Raw genomic sequence first — 25,200 nt, 5'->3', positions numbered from 1 at the left:
TTACAGATCAGCAATAAAAAGACAGCCTAATGTTAAAATGGCCAAAGGATTTGAATAGACATTTCTCCAAGGAGAATACACAATTGGTCAATAAGCACAAGATAAGATGCTCAACATCACTAGTCACTAAGGAAATGCAAATCAAAACTACAAAGAAATATCACTTCACACCCACTAGAATGTCTATTATTAAAAAGACTACTGGGGAAGGTGTGGAGAAACAGAACCCTCATATGCTGCTGGTGAGAATTTAAAATGGTGCAGCCACTTTGAAAACCAGTCTGACACAGTTCTTCAAATGGTTAACCACAGTTACTATATGACCCTGCAATTCCACTCTTCCATACATGCCCAAGAGAAAGGAAGAGACTTGCCCCCGCAAACACTTGTGTGTGAATGTTCATAGCAGCATTATTCAAAACAGCTAAAAAGTAGAAACAACTCAAATGCCCATTTTTGATGCATGAATAAACAAAATGTATGATACCCACATAAAGGAATATAATTTGGCCACAAAAAGGAATGAAGTACAGATATATGCTATAACATGGTTTAACCTCAGTAAAATTATACCAAGTGAAAAAAGCCAGATACGAGAGGGCACATATTGTATGATTTCATTTATATGAAATACCCACAACGGGCACATCCAGAGACAGAAAGTAGATGAGTGGTTCCCAGGGGCTGAGGGGAGGGGGAAAGATGAATGACTGCTAATGGGTACAAAGTTTCTTTCTGAGGTAATTAAAATGTTGTGAAATTAACTATGGTGATATTTGCACGGTTCTGAAAATACCAAAAAATAAAAAATAAAAATAAAATAAAAAGGAGGTGAGGGAGAGACCTAAAAGATTTAAAAGACAAACCAATGTGCACTGTTTAAACCTTACTTAGATTCTGAGGTTTTAAAATACACTATATTAGAAAATGTTAAGGCCGGGGCGCGGTAGCTCATGCCTGTAATCCCAGCACTTTGCGGGTCTGAGGCAGGTGGATCACATGAAGCCAGGAGTTCGAGAGTGGATCACATGAAGCCAGGAGTTCGAGACCAGCCTGGCCAACAGGGCGAAACTCCATCTCTACTAAAAATACAAAAATCAGCCGGGCATGGTGGTGCACATCTGTAGTCCCAGCTACTCAGGAGCCTGAGGCAGGAGAATTGCTCAAACCCAGGAGATGAAGGTTGCAGTAAGCTAAGATCGTGCCACTGCACTCCAGCCTGGGTGACAGAGCATGACTCCGTCTCTAAAACATAAATAAAATAAAATAAATAAATAAATAAATAAATAAATAAATAAATAAAACATTATAAGTGAGGGACAGAAGAAAGAGGAAATATTTCCGTGCCACTTTATTTTATCATGTACCAGTTATCAACCCCAGAAGTGGGGAAACCCACTTTCAACTGCATTCTCAAGAAACAATTAAAATATATGGCTGGACTTCCCCTTACATCTTCACAGACCACTTTTTCTGCCTCAATTACAATGTTTCCAAACGAAGGTTTTCATCCTTAATGCTTTTTCCTAAAAAGTCATTTGTTGGTTTCCTTTTCTAATTTGTTTGGCTTTAGATATATTTTTTTTTTTTTTTTTTTTTTGAGACTGAGTCCCACTCTGTTGCGCAGGCTGGAGTGCAGTGACATGATCATGGCTCGCTGCAACCTCCACCTCCTGGGTTCAAGAGATTCTCATCCCTCAGCCTCCCGAGTAGCCGGGATTACAGGCACCTGCCATTATGCGCTGTTAATTTTTGTATTTTGAGTAGACACAAGGTTTCACCATGTTGGCCAGGCTGGTCTCGAACTCCTGACCTCAAGTGACCCGCCTGCATCTGCCTCCCAAAGTGCTGAGATTACAGGTGTGAGCCATCATGTCCAGCAGACGTAATGATTTTTTATTTTAAAATTTGCTGAGTTTTCTTTTTTTTTTTTTTTTTTTTGAGACAAAGTCTTGCTCTGTCGCCCAGGCTGGAGTGCAGTGGCTTGATCTTGGCTCACTGCAACCTCTGGCACCCGGGTTTAAGCGATTCTCCTGCCTCAGCCTCCGAAGTAGCTGGGATTACAGATGCACACCACCAGAGTTTTCATATTATTTCTCCTTGAAAGATAAACTGACCAATTTCTATTGGCTTATCAATTTCATTTTCTCTTGTGCTAAAAGTAGAATGAAAGGGGTCCAGAAATGTGAGCTTGTGGCAAAGACTCCTTGGTCACATTAAAAGGAAAAGATTTTCAGAGAGTGCCTAGTCCCAGCCCAAATGAGAGTTATGTCTCTCATAACTAGGCAAAAACAATCCCACTCCTACCCCACATGAGCCCTTACAGAAACAACAGCAGACAGCTCTGAGATTCGGACAGTGAACCTCGTGATACACACAGCACCAGTCAATTTACCTGATGAATGTTACTCAGTCATTACAAGTCTAGGAGACGGGTACTACTACGTATCCTCATTTTGCTGGGACTCCCAGAATGGTCAAGTAACTTACTCTTAAATCACACAGCTTTATATGGCAGGGCCAAGATTTGAACCCAGGAAGTCTGGCTTCAGGACCTGCACTTATATACCAACCTACCTCACTTCCTGATGGAGGCCAGCTCATAACGTCTTTATTGTGGTATTACTAATATTCACAAATCAGAAACCATACTTAGGCTTAAAATCATTTGATTTGGCAACCAAAGGTGGATTATCTCCCAGGAAACTCCCCCTCATCAGCCCCCTCATTATTAGGACTGTCCATTTCACAAATCTTGCCTTTGAATAACAAACACAAAAGGCACATCACTTGTTTAAACAAACAAACAAACAACAAAAAAGATCCACAGAGATAACTTTAAAAGTTAACATTGAAGACAGCGGTATCCCTTGGCCTTGCTCCTCGCTCAACCTCCAGAAATGCCTGAGTGGAAGACAACGGCCAGGAGGGCTGGATGCAGGGATTCCTCAGAAACAATTCCACCGTGAGGGAGAAACAGGCACTAGGAGGATAGGCGGGGCTTCCTAAATAAATCCAGATCCCAGAGTGGCTGGACAGACAGTCAGGGGAGAGCTGAGAGGCTTCCCTGAGTCACTCCCATCTCCACATACAACACCCAGGAATGACTTAGCACCACAACACCAATAAGACTCCTCAGAGGAAAGGAGGGTAGAGTCAAGGGACTAAACTTCAGAAAACATTGAGGATGAGCTGTCCACACCCACCTCCCTCTCACTTCCAGCATCCCCACCAATACCAGCCCCTCGATGGTGAGAGGAAGAAGTTTGCACTGGGCAGAGCAAGGACGAAGTGACGGTCCCCAGATGGGCTGGGCACGGGACAAGAAGGGAAGGGCTGCAGGACAAGGCAAGAGAGATCTTAAAAGATAATGATGAGCCAGGATAAGACATGGAAAAGCATGGAATATGCAAGGATCATCGAAATGTAAAAGCCAGGACCCGACAGGGAAGCTGAGTGGGTAACTGGGAAGAACTGGTGATGGGAAGAGCAAAGCACTGGGAACACGGGTGGGAGGGATGAGAGGGATGGGGAAGACAAAGGGGTTGGAGAAGTGAGCTCCTCTGGGGACCAGGAGCTCCTGGGACACGGGGATAGTGGGGTCAGCAAACTAAGTGTCCAAAAAGACTCTGCCTGTATGGAAACCGCAGGGACTGGAGACCAGGGGCCTGGGTAGCGCGGATGACTGGGGACGGAGGCCCGGGAACTGCAGCTGGGACGCAGCAGGTCTAGGAGTCAGGAGAGACTGAGACCTGGGAGGTCTCAGAACTGGGGGTCTGGACACTAGGCAAAGGGGTCGCAGGACTGGGACGACTGGGGACAGCGGTTTAGGAGCTGGTTTTTATGGACGGACAAGAATCAGGAGACCAGGAGTGCCCGGCGACGGGAGATCAGAGACCCGCAGGTGAGCAGGGGCCAGGAGCCGGGAGTCCTGGGGACGAGGGGTCTGGAAAAGAGAGCGACTGGGCGGGGGTCTGCGAGGGAGTGGGGCGCGGGGACCCAGGGACCGGAGTGTGCAGCTGCAGCGGCGGGAGCCGGGGCGGCCAGGGCGGGTGACAGCGGCGGGGTCGCCACTCACCGCTCATGATGCCGCTCCCCGGGCCGGTGCCTGCGCCGCGCCGCCGCCGCTGCCGCCTCTGCGGCCGCCGAGCTCCAGACAGGCCGGGAGACAGGAGCCCCGCCCCAGCCGCCCCGCCCCGGAAGCAGAGCCTGACCGCTGACAAGGCCCCGCCCGCCGACCCGGAACGTAAACACCGGCGCAGGTCCAGGTTGCGGGACCTGGTGTGAAGAGCGGTGCAGAGGCGACGCGGGCTGGGGACTCTGGGTGGACCCGAGACCCCGCGAGGAGGTGTCACTGTCCCCAAGTCCCCAAGACGCCTCCCCTGCCCTCCTGAGGTTCCCACTCCTGTCGGGGCAACAGATAGAGAAGAAAGCCACGAGTGGTGGGCGACTTTGTCCCAGAGAGGGATACGAGCAGGAAAGGAAATAAAAAGAGAGTAACGGGACAAAGCGTGATCACAGGCAGATGGGCAATCCCGGAGGGCCTCTCTAAGGAGACGACTTTTGAGCTCAGACCTGGGTGATGAGACGAAACCAGCCTGGGAAGATCCCCAGGGACAGCGTTCCATAAGGAGGTGCAATTGCCAGGCCCCTGCCTGGAGGAGTTGACCGGAGCGAGGGGATGAGTGAGAAAACAGGCCTGGTGCGGTGGCTCACGCCTGTAATCCCAACACTTTGGCAGGCCGAGGCGGGAGGATCACCTGAGTCCAGGAGTTCGAGAGGGTGAGTGAGAAAAGGGTGGTGAGAGGGAGGAAATTGAAGAGGTGGAGGGAGGGCCTTGCAGGCCAGAGGAAGGAGTTTGGGGTTTTCTGCCTAACTCTAGGAAGGTCGGGGAATTGGAGGCTATTGCAAAAATGCAAGCAGAGACCGAGCGCTGTGGCTCACATCTGTAATCTCAGAAGTTGGGAGGGCCGAGGCGGGCGGATCGCTTGAGGCCAGGAGTTCGAGAGCAGCCTGGGCAACATAGCGAGACGCCGTTCTCTACAAAAAAAAGAAAAAAGAAAAAAAAAAGGATTCAAACAGAGGAGTGACACGATCTGAATTAGGTTTTAAGATATGGCCCCGGCCGGGAGTGGTGTCTGACGCCTGTAATCCCAGCACTTTGGGAGGCCGAGGCGGGCGGATCACAAGGTCAGGAGATCGAGACCATCCTGGCTAACACGGTGATACCCCGTCTCTACTAAAAATACAAAAAATTGGCCGGGCGTGGTGGCGGGCGCTTGTGGTCCCAGCTACTGGAGAGGCTGAGGCAGGAGAATGGCGTGAACCCGGGAGGCGGAGCTTTCAGTGAGCGGAGATCGCCCCACTGAAAAACAAAAAAGAAAAAGATATGGCTCCTAGGCCGGACGCGGTGACTCATGCCTGTAATCCCAACACTTTGGGAGGCCAAAGTGGATGGATCTCCTGAGATCAGAAGTTGGAGACCAGCCTGGCCAACATAGTGAAATCCCATCTCTACTAAAAATATAAAAATTAGCCAGGCATGGTGGCGTGCTCCTGTAGTCCCAGCTACTGGGGAGGCTGAAACAGGAGAATTGCTTGAACCCAGGAGGCAGAGGTTGCAGTGAGCCGAGATCCTGCCACCGCACTCTAGCCTGGGTAACAGAGAGAGACTCCCTCTCAAAAAAAAAAAAAAAAAAAAAGAAGATATGGCTCTTCCTGGGATGAGAATGAATTATAATGGGGGCAGGGTGGAGAAAGAGCAGCTGGTTAAGGAGTTACTGCAGTTGTCCAGGCAAGACATGGTGCCTAGCTGCAGTGGTGGCAGTGGAGATGGAAAAGGTGATGGATTGAGTGTGAACACAAGTGTTAAACATTCACAAATTTTTTTTTTTTTTTTTTTTTTTTTTTTGAGGAGTATTGCTATGTTGCCCTGGCTGGAATGCAGTGGCGCGATCTTGGCTCACTGCAAACTCCACCTCCCAGTTTCAGGTGATTCTCCTGCCTCAGCCTCCCAAGTAGCTGGGACTACAGGCGCCTGCCACCATGCCCAGCTAATTTTTTGTATTTTTTTAGTAGAGACGGGGTTTCAACGTGTTAGCCAGAATGGTCTCCATCTCCTGACAGCGTGATCCACCCACCTCGGCCTCCCAAAGTGCCAGGATTACAGGCATGAGCCACCCCGCCTGGCACATTTTTATGAAGTCCAGGGTTTTGTCCCATTTTACAGATGGGGGAAAAGGGACTGAAGGAGTATTTTCCAAACTTGTTTTGCCCACACCCAGAGTGAAGAAATGTATTTTATATCACAACCCTGTACACATAAGCATACATTTAAGGAGATGTTTTAAAAAACAATTCTATAGATAATATATTCTCCTCTACTTTCTATCTTTTTTTCTCTAATGCTGAAGGAGACTTACTCGATTGATCCATAATAAGTCTCGATTGATCCATAATGACACAATCTCGGCTCACTGCAACCTCCGCTTCCTAGGTTCTAACGATTCTCCTGCCTCAGCCATCCAAGTAGCTGGGATTACAGGTGTGGCACCACCATGCATGCTAACTTTTGTATTTTGTGTTTTTAGTAAAGATGGGGTTTCAACATGTTGGCCAGCCGTGAACTCCTGACCTCAGGTAATCAACCCTCCTCGGCCTCCCAAAGTGCTGGGATTGCAGGCATGAGTCACCAAGCCCAGTCTGCAGCATTTTCTATAATCATGGAAAAGTGGCGTTGGGACTTAGAAACCAGTACCCGAAAATATGGCATTTTGACATGCTGGACTGAAGAAGCATCATAGTCTCTCTGGCCTCGCGCGTACACAGCAAATCTCCCAAAGCCAGGTTGAAGTTCCTTCATCTGCCTAAAACTTGGGACCCACCAAAAATAACAATTTTCCCCCTCCTTGTAAAACTAAGAATGTAACCACACCTGAACAAATCCTTTCGCAAGATAAAGACAGTCTCAGAATCATTCAAAGTCTTTTTTTTTTTTTTTTTTTTTGAGACGGAGTCTCGCTCTGTCACCCAGGTAGCGCGGTCTCGGCTCACTGCAAGCTCCGCCTCCCGGGTTCACGCCATTCTCCTGCCTCAGCCTCCCAAGTAGCTGGGACTACAGGCACCCGCCACAGCACCCGGCTAATTTTTTGTATTTTTAGTAGAGACAGGGTTTCACTGTGTTAGCCAGGATGGTCTTGATCTCCTGACCTCGTGATCCGCCTGCCTCGGCCTCCCAAAGTGCTGGGATTACAGGCGTGAGCCACCGCGCCCGGCGAATCATTCAAATTCTAAAGAGAACTGTTTACAACATAATCTCCATTCCAGGATCCATTCCATCTCCAGTGATCCTTTATTGCCCCTCAACAAAATTCCTCTTCTCCCCAGTCCCATAACCTGTTTTGCTGGGGTTCTAAGCCCTCATTCTTTTTGTAACCTCATGATAGTTTCACTGGGTGCAGTGGCTCACGCCTGTAATCCCAGCACTTTGAGAGGCAGGCAGATCACCTGAGGTCAGGAGTTCCAGACCAGCCAGGCCAACGTAGTGAAACCCTGTCTCTGCTAAAAATAAAAAATTAGCCAGGCGTGGTGGTGGGCACCTGTAATCCCAGCTAACTCGGCAGGCTGAGGCAGGTGAATCGCTTGAACCTGGGAGGCAGAGGTTGCAGTGAGCCGAGATGGCACCACTGCACTCCAACCTGGGCAACAACAACGCAACTCTGTCTCAAAAAATAAAATAAATAATGTATAAGCTTCTGAACTCTGTTGAGGGATAGGTATTTATTCTATTGTTCTCCCCCAGGGTACAGGTCAATAAAACTTGTCTACCTTTTCTCCAGTTAATCTGCCTTTTATGAGTTGATTTTTCAGCAACGTTCTTTTTTTTTTTTTTTGGAGACGGAGTCTGCTCTGTTGCCCAGGCTGGAGTGCAGTGGCGCGATCTCGGCTTCCTGCAAGCTCTGCCTCCGGGATTCACACCATTCTCCTGCCTCAGCCTGCCGAGTAGCAGGGACTACAGGCGCCCGCCACCATGCCCGGCTAATTTTTTTGTATTTTTAGTAGAAACAGGGTTTCACCGTGTTAGCCAGGATGGTCTTGCTCTCCTGACCTCATGATCCACCGCCTCAGCCTCCCAAAGTGCTAGGATTACAGGCGTGAGCCACCGCGCCCAGCCTTTCAGCAACTTTCAGAGGGCTAAGAGGAAGTTTTTCACTTGGCCCCTACAGTGGAAAGAACCAAAGCTCAGCTATGGAAGGATAGCTAAGCAAATCATGTCTGTAAGCCAAAAATAAAATTCTAAGCCCCCCAGTCATCTGAATGGAGCCCTCCTCTTGGCCAAGGGCATTCCAAAGGCGACCTGAAAAACTAGTTCAGACCATGATGGGAAATGGGAGGCAGACATGCCTCATGATAGACTCCTCCCTTTTAGAATTACTGATAGAATAGAGTCTTTTTTTTTTTTTTAGACTGAGTTTCACTCTTGTTGCCCAGCCTGGAGTGCAATGGCGCGATCTCGGCTCACTGCAACTTCTGCTTCCCAGGTTCAAGCAAGTCTCCTGCCTCAGCCTCCTGAGTATCTGGGATTACAGGCATGCCCCACCACGCCCGATTAATTTTATATTTTTAGTAGAGACAGGATTTCTCCATGTTGGCCAGACTGGTCTTGAACTCTTTACCTCAGGTGATCCACCCACCTTGGCCTCCCAAAATGCTGGGATTACAGGCATCAGCCTCCGTGCCAGCTATTTTTTTTTTTTTTTTTTTTTTGAGATCGAGTCTCGCTCTGTTGCCAACCGAGAATGCACTGGCGCGATCTCAGCTCACAGCAACCTCACAGCAACCTTCAAGCGATTCTCCTGCCTCAGCCTCCTGAGTAGCTGGAATTATAGGCGCCCGCCACCGCGCCCAGCTAATTTTAGTAGAGATGGGGTTTCACCATGTTGGCCAGGATGGGCTCAATCTCTTAACCCGGTGATCCGCCCGCCTCAGCCTGCCAAAGTGCTGAGATTACAGGCATAAGCCACTACGCCTAGCTTTTTTTTATTTTTAAAGATGCAGTCTCGCTGTGTTACCCAGGCTGGAATGCAGTCGTGTGATCTCAGCTCGCTGCAACCTCTGGCTCCCGGGTTCAAGTGATTCTTGTGCCTCAGACTCCAAAGTAGCTGGAATTACAGGCACATGCCACCAAGCCCCAGCTAATTATTGTATTTTCAGTAGAGACGGGGTTTCCCCATATTGTTCAGGCTGGTTTAAAACTCTTGAGCTTATGATCCACCCGCCTCGGCCTCCCAAAGTGCTGGAATTATGGGTGTGAGCCAGGGTGCCCAGCCCAGAAGAGACTCTTTAAGTTTGGTAAGAAACATTTACAATCTGTTTTCTGAAGCCTGACACCTGGAGGCTTCATCTGCACGACAGAACCATGGTCTCCACAATCCCTTATGTTAACTCAGAAATCTTTTTTTTTTTTTTTTTTTTTTTGAGACAGTCTCGCACTGTCACCTGTGCTGTGGGGCTGTGGAGTGCAATAGCGTGATCTCAGCTCACTGTAACCTCTGTCTCCCAGGTTCAAGCGATTCTCCTACGGCAGCTCTCGCCTGTAATCCCAGCACTTTGCGAGGCTGAGGCAAGCGGATCACTTGAGGTCAGGAGTTCGAGACCAGCCTGGCCAACATGGCAAAACCCCAAAGACCAGCCCAAAAATTAGTTGGGCGTGGGGCCACACAGTTGTAATCCCAGCTACTTGAGAGGCTGAGGCAGGAGGATTGCTTGAACCAGGGAGGCAGAGGTTGCAGTGAGCCAAGATTGCGCCACTGCACTCCAGTCGGGGTAACAGAGCAAGACTCTGTCTAAAAAAATAAAAAAGAAGGAAAATCTTTGAATCTACCTATGACTTGAACCACCCCCACCACCACCCCACTCCCCCATACCTGCTTCTAGTTGGCCTGCCTTTCTGGACCAAACCATTGTACATTTTATACATACTGATTGATGCTTTTTGTCTCCCTAAAATGTATAAAACCAAGCTGTGGCCCAACCACCCAGTGCATGTGTTCTCAGAATCTCCTCAGGGCTATGTCCTGGCCGTTGGTCACGCATATTTGGTTCAGAATAAATCTCTTCACATATTTTAGAGTTTGACCCTTTTCTTTAACATGACTGACCTAGCACACAATGATGTAGCAGATGAAAATGCTGGTTTTAGGCCAGGCATAGTGGCTCATGTGTGATCCCAGCACTTTGGGAGGCCAAGGTGGGAGGATTGCTTGAGCCCAGGAGTTCAAGACCAGCCTTGGCAACATGGCCAAACTCCGTCTGTACTAAAAAAATAGAAAAAATTAGCCAAGTGTGATGGTATATGCCTGTAGTTCCAGCTACACAGGAGCCTGAGGTGGGAGGATCATCTGAGCCCCAGACGTCGAGGCTGCAGTGAGCCAAGATCATGCCACTGCACTCCAACCTGGGCATTGGAGTGAGACCCTATCTCAAAAAAAAAAAAAAAATGAACAAGAAAACACTGACTTTAGGTCGGGCACGGTGGCTCATGCCTGTAATCCCAGCACTTTGGGAGGCCGAGGCAGGTGGGTCATGAGGTCAGGAGTTGAAGACCACCCTGGCCAACAGAGTGAAACCCAATCTATACTAAAAATACAAAAATTAGCCGCGCGTGGTGACGGGCGCCTGTAATCCCAGCTACTTGGGAGGCTGAGGCAGGAGAATCATTTGAAACCGTAAGGTGGAGGTTGCAGTGAGCCAAGATCGCGCCACTGCACTCTAACCTGGGCAACAAGAGCAAAACTCTGTCTCAAAAGAGAGAAAAAAAAATGCTGATTTTAAATAGCGGAAGGCCAGGTGCGATGGCCCACACCTATAGTTCTAGCACTTTGGGAGGCCGAAGTGGGTGGATCACCTGAGGTCAGGAGTCCGAGACCAGCCTGACCAATATGGTGAAACCCCATCTGTACTAAAAATACAAAAACTAGCCGGGCATGGTGGCATGCGAATGTAGTCCCAGCTGCTCAGGAGGCCGAGACAGGAGAATTGCTTGAACCCAGAAAGCAGAGGTTGCAGTGAGCTCAGATAGTGCCACTGCGTTCCAGCCTGGGCGACAGAATGAGACTTCATCTCAAAAATAAATAGAGACTGGAAATGTGAGACAAGACAGATTTTCACCATGTTGGTCAGGCTGGTCTCCAACTCCTGACCTCAGGTGATCTAACTGTCTCGGCCTCCCAAAGTGCTGGGATTACAGGCATGAGCCACCACACCCGGCCATACCCAGGAGTTTTTGTGTTCTTAAAATGAGTTAGTGTAAGCCAGGTGTGGTGGCGGGCACCTGTAATCCCAGCTACTTGGGAGGCTGAGATAGGAGAATCTTGAACCCAGGAGGTGGAGGTTGCAGTGAGCCGAGATCACACCAGCGCAGTCCAGCCTGGGCAACAGAGCGAGACTCCATCTCAAAAAAATAAAATAAAATGAGTTAGTACAGGTAAAGCACTTACAACAGAGTTCAAGACCACCCTGGCCAACAGAGTGAAACCCCATCTATACTAAAAATACAAAAATATAGCCGGGCATGGTGGCAGGCGCCTGTAATCCCAGCCTGTAGAGTACACATTTAATTGTGTAATTATAGTAATGCCTGATGCTTTCGTTAAGCTGGAAGCTCACAAGGCCAAAAACTACCTGTGCACTGCACACTGAATTTGTCTGGTTGATTCTAGGCTTCTCCTGTTTGCAGAAGTACATAGAATAAGTTAGCTTTCCGTTAACAATAAAGAGAAAAGGCCAGGCACGGTGGCTTGTGCCTGTAGTTCCAGCACTTTGAGAAAATCAGCGTTTTCTTATTCTTTTTTTTTTTTTTTTGAGATAGGGTCTCACTCCAATGCCCAGGCTGGAATGCAGTGGCATGATCTTGGCTCACTGAAGCCTCTACCTCTGGGGCTCAGGTGATCCTGCCACCTCAGGCTCCTGTGTAGCTGGAACTACAGGCACATAAATAAGACTATATAAGGGTGAAATATGATTATTATAGCACACTCACACTTTGGGCTGAAAACAGTATCTCGTGCACCGTTAACACAGTTTGCGATTACACATTTAGTTGTGTAATTATAGTAATGCCTGATGCTTTCATTAGGCTGGAAGCTCACAAGACCAAGAACTACCTGTGCACTGCACACTGAATTTGTCTGGTTGATTCTAGGCTTCTCCTGTTTGCAGAAGTACATAGGATAAGTTAGCTTTCCGTTAACAATAAAGAGAAAAGACCAAGCACAGTGGCTCACACCTGTAGTCCCAGCACTTTGAGTGGCCAAGACAGGTGGATCATGAGATCAGGAGTTCAAGACCAACCTGACCAAGATGGTGAAACCCCATCTCTACTAAAAATACAAAAATTAGCTAGGCATAGTGGCGGGCACCTGTAATCCCAGCTACTCAGGAGGCTGAGGCAGAGAATTGCTTGAACCCTGGAGGCAGAGGTTGCAGTGAGGTGAGATCACACCACTGCACTCCAGTCTCAGTGACAGAGCGAGACTCTGTCTCAAAAAATAAATAAATAAAATTTAAAAATAAATAGAAAAATCCGATCTTTCCTGAAATGAGTATATGGGAGAGAAGCGCCCTAGCCATGGAAGCATGTGACTGGGGCTGGCCGCGATGGCTCACGCCGGTAATCCCATTACTTTGGGAGGCCAAGGCAGGTGGATCACCTGAAGTCACGTGTTCAAGACCAACCTGACCAACATGGTGAAACCCCATCTCTACTGAAAGCACAAAAATCAGCAGGGCATGTTGCCACGTGCCTGTAATCCCAGCTACTCGGGAGGCTGAGGCAGGAGAATCGCTTGAATGTGCAAGGTGGAGGTTGTAGTGAGCTGTGGTCACACCACTGCACTCCAACCTGGGCAACAGAGCAGGACTCTGTCTCAAAAAAAAAAGAAAGGAAAGAAAGAAATTTGTTACTGAGATCTACAGAATGCTGTACTTTTTTTTTTTTTTCAGTAAGTCAAGCGTTTAGAGGACTCTAGTGAGAAGAATGTCATGTCAGCATGTTCAAGGTGATGAGCATCAGCTAGGATGATCAAGGTTGTTTGCAACAACCTCAGTGGAGAGTGGATAGTGTGGAGAAGGTATGTGTTAAATGCTACACAGATAACACCATTGGGGACCTTAAGAAGCCCTAGTCTGGGCTGTAACAAGAACAGTCCTTTCAGAACGAGACTCCTGAATAAGTGGTATACAATTTTTAAGGACCACATATATTTGGGGCACTATGAAATCCAGCAGAAGATGAAACTGGAGGGTTTTTTTGTTTGTTTGTTTGTTTGTTTTGTTTTGTTTTGAGATGGAGTCTCGCTCTGTCGCCCAGGCTGGAGTGCAGGGGCGCTATCTCAGTTCATTGCAACCTCCACCTTCCAGGTTCAACCAATTCTCCTGCCTCAGCCTCCCGAGTAGCTGGGATTACAGGCACCTACCACCATGCCCAGCTAATTTTTGTATTTTTAGTAGAGACAGGGTTTCACCATGTTGGCCAGGCTGGTCTCGAATTCCTAATCTCAGGTAATCTGCCTGCCTCAGCCTTTCAAAGTGCTGGGATTACAGGCATGAGCCACCACACCTGGCCAAAACTGGAACTTTATTATCAATAGATTAGAATTCTCTCCCCCGTCCCACCTTTCTCTCCCGCCCTCACCCCTCACACTGATATACATGCTTGTTTTTTAAAACTCACGTTAGTAAAAACTTAGATGTCAGGAAAAAAAAAAGAGTTTAATCATGAAACCAGGGAAGTTTCTACCATTAAGCTCCCGACAGTAACCTAGAGAAATATATCTAACATAAAGAGTTTCCATGGTTAGACAAAAAGCTATATCAGCAACTGAAAAATATAGTCATCCTAAAGAGATCTGACACATCATCTATTCCAACAAAAGATTTTTAAAGTGGCACTGCAGGAGTTGAAATGGTTAATTACCTAGCAGAAATTGATTTCTCTATCTCCGTAACACTCAAAGCAGCTGACAGGCTATTGCAATAGTCATTCGTTTTCGTGGTGACGAGAATGGTTGCGCCTTCCTCCATGGCTGGGAGTGGAAAGCAATGGTCAGAATCAACCTTTGGTTTATTCTTGATGCAGTCTTCACAGGTGCATTCTTCCACCGTGTACTCCAGGCCTCTTGGAAGAACAATTTCATCACCAGTCCTGCCCTTTTCCAGGTCAATGTTAGCCATGCCCAGGAGACCTGATCCTGATTATGCAGAAACAGAAACATTAACCTAAATTTGACAGAGTGTGTGATCGTGAGAGTCTTACCAGTACACATCGGGACTCAAAGCAATGTGAGAGAGATTTTTTCATTTTTTAGATATGGGGTCTTACTATGTTGCCAGGCTACATTCAAATTCCTGGGCTCAAGCAATCCTCCCACGTTTGCCTCCAGAGTAGTTGGGACTACAGCTCCATGCCACCACACGCAGCTTGAAACAGATCTTTTCAGTAAAAAAGAATGAGTATGTGCTGGGCACGGTGGCTCACATCTGTAATCCCAGCACTTTGGGAAGCCGAGGAGGGCAGATCAGTTGTGTTCAGGAACTTGAGACCATCCTGGCCAACATGATGAAACCCTGTCTCTACCAAAAAGTACAAAAATTAGTTGGACGTGGTGGCACATGCCTATAGTCCCAGTTACTCAGGAGGCTGAGGTGGGAGAATCGTTTGAACCCAAGAGGCAGAGGCTGTAGTGAGTTGAGATCATGCCACTGCACTCCAGCATGGGCCACAGAGCGAGACTCCGTCTCTAAATAAATACATACATACATACATACATAAATGCATACAAAAATAGGGCAGTGGTTGTACATACTAGGGAATCCAATCACGAGCAAAGGTGCTGCAGAAGTATTTTTATCTTAAGAGGCACTTAAGTAGAACATTCATTTTTCTGGGACTAGTTCTCCATTGCTTAAAAAAGATAATTATTTTTTAGATGATTCCTCAAATAATTCAGGAGCAAGTGGTTATTCATTTCTAACATTTTTCAGTAGTAAAGTGTTCACCCAAGCAAACAACACATATTTGTATAATAACATGGCCTTAGATCTTGACAAATATGCTCTTCCTGACAGTAGCAGACCTGGCTAGGAGTTTCTGATAATGTGGCATTTAATCGATGTGCTAACTTCAGACAAAGAGACTGATGTTTCCCAGGAAAGCCTTAGTACTTTCAGTAGAGTAATTAATAAGGGAAGAAGCCTGGGGAAGGCTGACATTGTAGAAAGTCTGCCAAGGTGTCAAAATCAGAGTGAAGATGGCTCGCCTCTACCAAGCTCGTTTAATATAACTATGCTCTAACACATTCAAAAGGGCTGTAATGAAGTGAAATAGTCAATGCTAAAAAAAGAAAAGGAACTGAAACTCACAATAGCCATCCACTGGAAACAGATTTCAAAGATTCACCATCAAACCAACCTGTGTTTTTAAACTCATCCTTTAATGGTTCAGAGCTCATCTTCCTTAGCAAAAACGTTAGCACGAAAACTGCCAAAGAAATTATCAAGCTCAGTCCCAAACAGGTCCAGAGAATCGCATTCATTCCTTTCACTGAATTGGTCATACCTTTATGAAAAGAATGTCAGACAGATAATGAGCTGATAACATAATATTCACATCCTTTATTGTTGTTATTTATTTATTTATTTATTTTAAGATGAAGTCTTGCTCTATTGCCCAAGCTGGAGTGCAGTGGCGCGATCTCAGGTCACTGCAGCCTCCACCTCCTGAGTTCAAGCGATTCTCCTGCCTCAGCCTCCCGAGTAGCTGGAATTACAGACCTGCACCCACCTCCTGAGTTCAAGCGATTCTCCTGCCTCAGCCTCCCGAGTAGCTGGAATTACAGACCTGCACCACCACGCCCAGCTAATTTTTGTATTTTTAGTAGAGACGGGGTTTCACCACGTTGGCCAGCCTGGTCTCAAACTCCCGACTTCAGGTGATCCACTCGCCTCAGCCTCCCAAAGTGCTGGGATTACAGGTGTGAGCCACCACACCCGGCTGTCATACTTGATTATTTTGCTAAAATAATCAATTATGGATTATTTTGATAGCAAAATAATCAAGTATGGATTTTTTCCATTCAATCACCTTAATTAATGAACATTGACTTTTAAATTCTAAATATCCTTAACTACAAGAGCTGATATTTTTTTTAAAATCTATGTTGCTAATAGTGCTGAATCATATCGAGTTGAGTTCCAAATAATTACGTTGTTTCTGTAAACGTTAAAATTATTGCCTTGCTTCCTTTCTCTTTTTGATTCAAGAAAACTCACCATCATGCCCATTATGTTGATTCTCTGAATAAGCAGTCCATAGAGACAGAAGAGTTCACACCAATGAATAATCGTTCAAGCGATATTACTTACTTGCATTGCAATAACGCTGACATGTTAGAGGAGGAGTACTAGAACATCGAAGTTGACAAGGTTTGCAATCATGCAACAAACTGTCAAAATATTCATTTTGGGAGCACTGCCGAGCCATCTGCAACATGATCACGAAAAGAAAACAAGGGAGCTACAGAAAAAACAGCCTGGAAGGACAAGTAATATCTCCACAAGAATTCCGGAGCAAATGCAGCAAGAGCAGCTAGAATGTCGAGAACTATGAACTTGGCCTGCTTCGTGGGTTCTTACGGGGCCGTCTGTTTCTTTGCGGCAGCTAAGGATTTGAATACCACATCTAATACAAGTTTCTAAGTTTGAGTCGTGGATGGGGTAAGAGACGGGGTGTAAATATCGGGGCAAATCACATCTGAAACAGAAACTGCTATTTATAGAAGAAATTTCTCAGCCAGGTGACAGTTGCAAGATGCAGACAAGCCCACGGCATCAAGCCGTGTTCAGTAACAGTTTCTGGAACATCTGTTAATGAGCTGTACTGTGTGAGAGGTGCCAGGGAGATAGACAAGACAAGGTCTGTGCTGTGCCCCTTAAGATCTTAACATGGAGGCCAGGCGCAGGGACTCACAACAGTAATCCCAGGACTTTGGGAGGCCAAGGCAAAATGATTACTTGAGCCTAGGAGCTCAAAACCAGCCTGGGCAACATGGCAAAACCCTGTCTTTACTAAAACATTTTAAAAATTAGTCAGGTGTTGGCTCAAGCCTGTAATCCCAGCACTTTGGGAGGCTGAGACGGGCGGATCACGAGGTCAGGAGATCGAGACCATCCTGGCTAACACGGTGAAACCCCATCTCTACTAAAAAATACAAAAAACTAGCCGGGCGAGGTGGCGGTCGCCTGTAGTCCCAACTACTCGGGAGGCTGAGGCAGGAGAATGGCGTGAACCCAGGAGGCGGAGCTTGCAGTGAGCTGAGATCCAGCCACTGCACTCCAGCCTGGGCGGCAGAGCGAGACTCTGTCTCAAAAATAAAAATAAAAATAAAAAAATAAATTAGTCAGGTGTGGGCTGGGCGCTGTGGCTCACTCTTGTAATCCCAGCACTTTGGGAGGCTGAGGTGGTTGGATCATTTGACATCAGGAGTTCCAGAACAGCCTGGCCAACATGGTGAAACCCCATCTCTACTAAAAATACAAAAATTAGCCACGCATGGTGGCAGGCATCTATAATCCCAGCTACTCAGGTGGCTGAGTCAGGGAGACGTGCTTGAACCCGGGAGGCGGAGGTTGCAGTGAGGATCTATCTTTTTTTGAGATAGAGTCTTTTTTTGAGACTCTTATCTCAAAGAAAAAAAAAACTCTACAGGAAGATCAGAGGTGATGCACTAAGGAAGACTCACAATGCCACTGACAGAAAAAGAGACATTTAGGGTAAGAGCTCGTGGAAAGAGGGCTGAAGGGAAGATAGGTTTGGGGTATTATAATAATAATGCAATAATCTATGTTCCATTGTTGAAAATTTACAAATACAGATGAGCAGATAAAAAACCATTTTAAAAATCCACACTCCAAGCATCCACAAGTAATCACTGCTAACACCTCGTATATCCCAGAAGTTGCAAACAGGCCTGCTGAAGTGATGTCTTGTTTCAATGATCCCTGAATTCTAGATAGATAGATTTATATAGTGCATTTTTCTGTTTACATAAATGGATTACTTGAATTTGCCTTTTTTTTTTTTTCTTTTTTTTTTTAGGCAGGGTCTCACTCTGTCGCCCAGGCTGAGTGCCGTGGCACGATCACAGCTCACTGCAGCCTCCACCTCCTGGGTTCAGGCGATCTTCCTACCCCAGCCTTCCAAGTAGCTGGGACTACAGACATGCGCCAGCATACCTGGTAAGTTTTGTATTTTTTGTAGAGATGGGTTTTTGCCATGTTGCCCAGGTTGCTCTCAAACACTTGGGGTCAAGTGATCCACCCACCTCGGCCTCCCAAAGTGCTGGGATTATAGGTGTGAGCCACTAAGCCCGTCTTGAATTTGCTTTTAACTATACTGAGTGAAATACCCATATAGAGACGTCCAGAGGTTTGTCAGAAATGCAGGACTTAATTAAAATTTGAGAGAATGACAAACTCCTAATTCAGTATAGTGATTATCTCTGGGGTGAGTGGTGGGGAAGAAGGGGAGCACAAAAGAGGCTCCACCTGTGTTTATTATATTTTCTTTATTAAGCTGAATGGTGGAAACATTGATATTTGTTGTTTTCCTTTTGTTGTATTTTTGTTATTCTTTACACTTTCTTAAGGCCCAAGGAGTGTGCCAAGGAAACCTGCCATTTCTACTTTATTCCATCCTCCAAGCGCCCCATCCTTTAAAAAAGTATTCCTTTTTTTTTTTTTTTTTTTTTTAAATGAGCTGAAATTTCATTCTTGTTGCCCAGGCTAGAGTGCAGTGGCACGATCTCGGCTCACTGCAACCTCCACCTCCCAGGTTCAAGTGATTCTCTTGCCTCAGCCTCCTGAGTAGCTGGGATTACAGGCATGTGCCACCACGCCCAGCTAATTTTTCCATTTTTAGTAGAGACAGGGTTTCACCATGTTGGTCAGGCTGGTCTCGAACTCCTGACCTCAGGTGATCCACCCGCCTTGGCCTCCCAAACTGCTGGGATTACAGGCATGAGCCCCCTTGCCTGGCTGATAATTTTTTTTTTTTTTTTTTTGAGATGGAGTCTCACTCTGTCGCCAGGCTGGGGTACACTGGATCTGCAACCCCTGCCTCCCTGGTTCAAGCGATTCTCCTGCCTCAGCCTCCCAAGTAGCTGGGATTACAAGCGCATACCACCACAGCCAGCTAACATTTGTATTTTTAGTAGAGACAGGGTTTCACCTTGTTGGCCAGGATGGTCTCGATCTCCTGACCTCGTGATGTACCCGCCTTGGCCTCCCAAAGTGCTGGAATTACAGGCATGAGCCATCATGCCTAGCCATTGATAATTCCTATTTTTAAAATTAATATTATTAAAAAATAAGTATTCAAACAGTACCAAAGATTTTTTAATGAAAAGTAAGTCTTTTCCTACCCTAGATTTCCTATCTCTTGCCAGAGGCAGTAATTACTATCAGTCTTCTTTCTCTTTTTTTTTTTTTTTTTTTTTTTTTTTTTCTTGAGATAGAGTCTCACTCCGCCACCCAGGCTGGAGTGCAGGGGCTCTATCTCGGCTTACTGCAAGCTCCGAATCCCGGGTTCACACCATTCTCCTGCCTCAGCCTCCAGAGGAGCTGGGACTATAGGCGCCCACCACCACGTCTGGCTAATTTTGTTTTTGTATTTTTAGTAGAGACAGGGTTTCACCATGTTAGCCAGGATGGTCTCGATCTCCTGACCTCGTGATCCGCCTGCCTCGGCCTCCCAAAGTGCTGGGATTACCGGCATGAGGCACCGCGCCCGGCCTTTTTTTTTTTTTTTAAGACAGGGTATTGCTCTGTTGCCCGGGCTGGAGTGCAGTGACACCATCAGGGTTCACTGCAGCCTCCACCTTCTGGGCTCAAGCCATCCTCCCACCTCAGCTGAGTAGCTAGAACTACGCACATGCCACCATGCCCAGCTAATTTTTGTATTTTTTTTGTAGAGATGAGATTTCATCATGTTGCCCATGTTTTGTAGAGATGAGATTTCATCATGTTGGTCTCGAACTCCTGAGCTCAAGTGATCCTCCTGCCTCAGCCTCCCAAAGTACTGAGATTACAGGTGTAAGCCACAGCGCCCAGTCAAGACTATCAGTCTTCTGCCTTTCCAAATAGAGCCTCTATTCAGACCCTACCTATTATATTTGTATCCACCCAGGAGGCAGCTAGAGCATATTATACAACTGTTCATACGTTGCTTTTTTTTTTTTTTTTTTTTTTTTTAGACAGAGTCTCCCTCTGTCGCCCAGGCTGGAGTGCAGTGGCGAAATGTCGGCTCACTGCAACATCCACCTCCCGGGTTCAAGCCATTCTCTTGCCTCAGCCTCCCTAGTAGCTGGGATTACAAGTGCGTGCCTCCAGGCCTGGCTAGTTTTTGTATTTTTAGTAGAGACGGGGTTTCACTGTGTTGGCTAGGCTGGTCTCAAACTCCTGACCTCAAGTGATCCCCCCACCTCAGCCTCCCAAAGTGCTGGGATTGCAGGTGTGAGCCACTGCGCCTGGCTGCTTTTTGTATTTTTAAAGTAGTACATAATAAATGCTAAAATCATGAAAATAAAATGCAGAAATTTAAACAATACTTTTTTTTTTTTTTTTTTTTAATGCAGGGCTTGAGCCTAGGAAAGATCTTGAACTTAGATACTGATCAAAACCTCACATTCCTCTGGGGTCCAGGCAGTGAGGTAAGTGGGTGAGGCTGCCTTGGCAGGACAGGGAGAAGCTGAAGCAGCTGGCCCAGGAGGCTCCACTCCCTCAGCCTCTGCCAGATAGCTGACCTTTGGAAGACAGGCAAAGGAGACAGGAGAAACGTGATTAGAGAAATAGGGAGAGAACAAAAATTATCTCCCAGGCCAGGTGCGGTGGCTCACGCCTGTAATCCCCGCACTTTGGGAGGCTGAGGCGGGCGGATCACCTGAGGTCAGTAGTTCGAGACCAGCCTGGCCAACGTGGTGAAACCCCATCTCTACTGAAAATACAAAAATTAGCCAGGTGTGGTGGTATGCACCTGTAATCCCAGCTACTTGGGAGGCTGAGGCAGGAGGATCGTTTGATCCTGGGAAGCAGAGGTTGCAGTGAGCCAAGATTGCACCACTGCACTGCAGTCTGGACTACAGAGTGAGACCTGCCTCAAAAAAAAAAAACTCCCAAGGCCGGGCGCGGTGGCTCAAGCCTGTAATCCCAGCACTTTGGGAGGCTGAGACGGGCGGATCACGAGGTCAGGAGATCGAGACCATCCTGGCTAACAAGGTGAAACCCCGTCTCTACTAAAAAATACAAAAAAATTAGCTGGGCGAGGTGGCGGGTGCCTGTAGTCCCAGCTACTCGGGAGGCTGAGGCAGGAGAATGGCCTGAACCCAGGAGGCAGAGCTTGCAGTGAGCTGAGATCCGGCCACTGCACTCCAGCCTGGGCAACAGAGCAAGACTCCATCTCAAAAAAAAAAAAAAAAAAAAAAAAAAAACTCCCATAACAGTCAAGCAAGGAGAGATTTTAGCCTGAGTTAGGGGGTAGAGTCAAATTCTACAGGAAGATCAGGGCGATGCACTAAAGAAGCAGGTAATTGGTGGCCTTTGAGTGTGTCCCTGATGCAAGCCAGATGGTAGATATTTAAGGAGTAGTGAGGAAGAGGAGGCAACCAATAGGAACCATGCCTGAGGCCAGGCGCCGTGGCTCACACCTGTAATCCCAGCACTTTGGGAGGCCAAAGCCGGCGGATAACCTGAGGTCAGGAATTCGAGACCAGCCTGGCCAACATGGTGAAACCCCGTCTCTACCAAAAATACAAAAAAATTAGCCGGGCATGGTGGTGCGCGCCTGTAATCCTAGCTACTTGGTAGCCTGAGGCAGGACAATTGCTTGAACCCGGGAGGCAGAGGTTGCAGTGAGCTGAGATCGTGCCACTGCACACTCCCGCCTGGGCGACAAAAAAAAAAAAAAAAAGGAGCCATACCTGGGAAGCGAGGAGAAGCCAGAGGAAGAAAGCTTTGATAACTCTTTGGAAAGAAAACACTATTGTGTCTGACAGATATACTTGCTCAGGTACTTAAAATCGCATGTACAGTGTAGTTCACTGCGGCATCATATCTATTCATAAGAGCCTAGAACAACCTAACTGTTTGTCACTGGGATCCTCACAATGGAAGACTATGGCCATCAAAAAGAATGAGACAGATGTGTTCTCATATGAAAGATAAATCGCTAAGTGAAAAACACGAAATACAGATTGGGCACCGTGGCTCTCACCTGTAATGCCAGCATTTTGGTAGCCCGAGGTAGAAGGATCACTTGAGCCCAGTAGTTAGAGACAGCCTGGGCAACACAGGGAGACTCTTTCTCTACAAATAATTTAAAAATTAGCTAGGTGTGGTAGTGCGCGCCTGTGGTCCCAGCTACTAGGGAGGCTGAGGCAGGAGGATCACCTGAGCCTAGGAGGTTGAGGCTGCAGTGAACCATGGTTGTGTGCTACTGCACTCCAACCTGGGCAACAGAGCAAGACTCTGTCTCAAATAAAATAAAATTTAAAAAAATAGGTAGCGTCTGAATAGATAGACATAAACAGAGGCTTTATTTGCAAACATAGAAAGAAGACTGATAGACTGTCTCTGGCAATAGACAAAATCTAAAGAAAGAAAAAGACTCACTTTTCATGGAAAAATCTTTGGTAGTGTTTGAATACTTTTTTTTAATAATATGATTTTTTTTTTTTTTTTTGAGACAGGGTCTCCCTCTGTCACCCAGGTTGGAGTGTAGTTGTGTGATCACAGCTCACTGCGGCCTGAAATTCCTAGGCTCAGACAGTCCTCCCGCCTCAGCCTCCCATGTAGCTGGGACTACGGTAGTACACCACCATGCACAGCAATTTTTTTTCTTTTTAATTTTTTTTAGGGGCCGGGTCTTGCTCTGTTGCCCAGGCAAGTCTTGAACTCCTGGCCTCAAGCGATTCTCCCACTTCAGCCTCCCAAAGTGCTGGGATTACATGTGTGAGCCACTGTGCCTGGCTAGGAGCATGATTTTGAAATAAGGATTTTTTTTTAAAGTTTTATGAGACTGGTGCTGATGTAATCACATCACCAAAAGAGTGCTGTGTTTGCCCTCGCATGACATGGAAAGAACAGAGAGGAATCCAGTACTCACGCCTGCCTCAAGCTTCACTTGTTACTCACAGCTCTAAGGAAGCAAAGTGGTGCTGGAAACTCTCAAAGTCATTAATAGCTTCTTCTGCCATGGCCTGAGCCCCAGCACCAAATGCTTGGCTGCCCATTCACAGAGGCAAGAGCCATACAGGGGCAACCTAAACCCCTCCATGAGCTCCCCCTGCAAAGCCCCACTTTGGCAAACAGACATTCCTGATTCTAGATCCACTGGTTGGTGACTCCTCCGGTCCCACTCCCAGATCTTCACCTCCCCAGATCCTGCAATATTTGTGCAAAGTCTCATTCCTTCCCTTATCCCGTAACACTCACTCATGGTGGCTCAGCTCCCCAAACCAACCCTGACTGTTATCACCTCTTTAACCTTGATATTTTCAACCTACAGGCTTTCTTATTTTTCTTTGCTTTTGAGACAGGGTCTCACTCTGTTAGTGAGATCAAAGCTCACTGCAGCCTCAACCTCCCCGGCCCAAGTGATCATCATCCCACTTCAGTCCCCTGAGTAGCTGGGACTATAGGCACATGCCACCTTGCCTGGCTAGGTTTTTTATTTAACTTTATTTTTTGCAGAGATGGGGACCTCGCTGTGTTGCCCAGGCTGGTCTCAAACTCCTGGACTCAAGCCATCCACCCCACTTGGCCTCCCAAAGTGCTAGGATTATAGGCATGAGCCACCATGCCTGGCCTACGAATTCTTTTCTTTCTTTTTTTTTTTTTTAACAGAGTCTCGCTGTGTCGTCCAGGCTAGACTGCAGTGCTGTGATCTGGGCTCACTGCAACCTCCGCCTCCCAGGTTCAAGCACGTCTCCTGCCTCAGCCTTCCTGAGTAGCTGGGATTACAGGCACCCACCACCACACCCAGTTTAATTTTGTGTTTTTAGTAGAGGTGAGCTTTCACCATGTTGGCCAGGCTGGTCTTGAACTCCTGACCTCAGGTGATCTGCCCACCACAGCCTCCCAAAGTGTTGGAATTACAGGAGTGAGCCACCGCACCCAGCCAGCATTTTCATTGTGTACTGGGTCCCACAAGTTAAGTAGTCAGTCCTGAGTGACTCAATAAAGACAATGTTAGAAAGTTCTCATCATAGGCTTTGGATTTGTGTCAGGTTATTTGGAGAGAGTTTGCAAAAACACGGCTTAACTGATGTTGGCAGGATATGCGGGGGATTCTGTAATTGGGGGATGTCTAAGTATCAGTAGAATTCTCCAGAGAAACAGAACCAATAGAAGATATAGAGCTAGAGACAGAGATTTACTTTAAGGAATTGCTTCATGCAATTGTAGGAACTGGCAAGTCCAAACTCCGTAGGGCAGGCCAGCAGACTGAAAATCCAGATAACAGTGGATGTTGCAGTCCTGAGTTTGAAATCCACAGGGCAAACCAGGCAGGCCGGAAACTCAGAGAGGGTGTCTGTGTTTCAGTCTTGAGGCTGAATTCCTTTTCTTTTCAGGAAATGTTGGTCTTTGCTCTTAAGGCCTTCACCTGATTGGATGAAGCCCACCCACATTATGGAGGGCAATGTCCTTTGTTCAAAGTCTACTGATTTAAGGGCCAGGCATGTTGACTCAGGTCTGTAATCCCAGCACTTTGGGACGCTGAGGCGGGCAGAGCACTTGAGGTCAGGAGTTTAAGACCAGCCTGGTCAACATGGTGAAACCCTGTCTCCACTAAAAAAAATACGGAAATTAGCTGGGTATGGTAGCACATGCCTGTAATCCCAGCTACTCAGGAGGCTGAGGCAGGGGAATCACTTGAACCCGGGTGGCAGAGGTTGTAGTGAGCCAAGATCACACCACTGCACTCCAGCCTGGGCAATAGAGCGAGACTCCATGTCTGGGGGAAAAAAAAAAAAACACGCACAAAAAAAGGCCAGGTGCAGTGGCTCATGCCTGTAATCCCAGCACTTTGGAAGGCTGAGGTGGGCAGATCACGAGGTCAGGAGTTCAAGATCAGCCTGACCAACATGG

The 25,200-nt window shown here is 47.0% G+C and overlaps 3 protein-coding genes and 1 long non-coding RNA gene across 51 annotated transcripts in view; 1 reads left to right on the top strand and 3 right to left on the bottom strand.

Moving 5' to 3' along the window:
* SNX29 (sorting nexin 29) overlaps nucleotides 1–4,158 on the bottom strand; it is a 657,788-nt gene extending 653,630 nt beyond the window's left edge. For all 44 annotated transcript variants that reach the window (XR_013412446.1, XR_013412447.1, XR_013412452.1 and 41 more), the window contains exon 1: nucleotides 4,079–4,158. Coding sequence is in view for 23 of the 44 variants with exons in the window: in XM_077987279.1 (XP_077843405.1) it covers nucleotides 4,079–4,085 (7 nt within the window). In the remaining 21 variants the exon portion in view is untranslated. The remainder of the gene's footprint in view (nucleotides 1–4,078) is intronic.
* Nucleotides 4,159–4,246: 88 nt separating this feature from the next.
* Nucleotides 4,247–25,200, top strand: part of GSPT1 (G1 to S phase transition 1) — a 125,117-nt gene continuing 104,163 nt past the window's right edge. For 3 of the 5 annotated variants that reach the window (XM_077987323.1, XM_077987320.1, XM_015125632.3), the window contains exons 1-2: nucleotides 4,247–4,782; nucleotides 18,155–18,294. The gene's annotated coding sequence lies outside the window, so the exon portion shown is untranslated. Of the gene's footprint in view, nucleotides 4,783–16,320; nucleotides 16,774–18,154; nucleotides 18,295–25,200 lie in introns of all 5 variants that reach the window. The other 2 variants (XM_015125633.3, XM_077987321.1) reach the window with 2 other exon arrangements.
* TNFRSF17 (TNF receptor superfamily member 17) lies at nucleotides 13,752–16,555 on the bottom strand. Its single transcript, XM_001106892.5, has 3 exons — nucleotides 16,423–16,555; nucleotides 15,470–15,616; nucleotides 13,752–14,249 (listed from the first exon to the last, which is right to left on the bottom strand). The coding sequence occupies exons 1-3, from the start codon at nucleotides 16,547–16,549 to the stop codon at nucleotides 13,972–13,974; spliced, it is 552 nt and encodes a 183-aa protein (XP_001106892.1). The 5' UTR covers nucleotides 16,550–16,555; the 3' UTR covers nucleotides 13,752–13,971.
* On the bottom strand, nucleotides 21,200–25,086 carry LOC144338410 (uncharacterized). Its single transcript, XR_013412491.1, has 2 exons — nucleotides 24,131–25,086; nucleotides 21,200–21,732 (listed from the first exon to the last, which is right to left on the bottom strand). It is a non-coding gene; the product is annotated as an uncharacterized LOC144338410 (long non-coding RNA).

The sequence above is a fragment of the Macaca mulatta genome, chromosome 20, assembly GCF_049350105.2.
Source record: "Macaca mulatta isolate MMU2019108-1 chromosome 20, T2T-MMU8v2.0, whole genome shotgun sequence".
NCBI classification, from domain to species: Eukaryota; Metazoa; Chordata; class Mammalia; order Primates; family Cercopithecidae; genus Macaca; species Macaca mulatta.
Note: the sequence above shows the minus strand (reverse complement) of the source record. Positions and strands in the feature narration are given on the sequence as shown.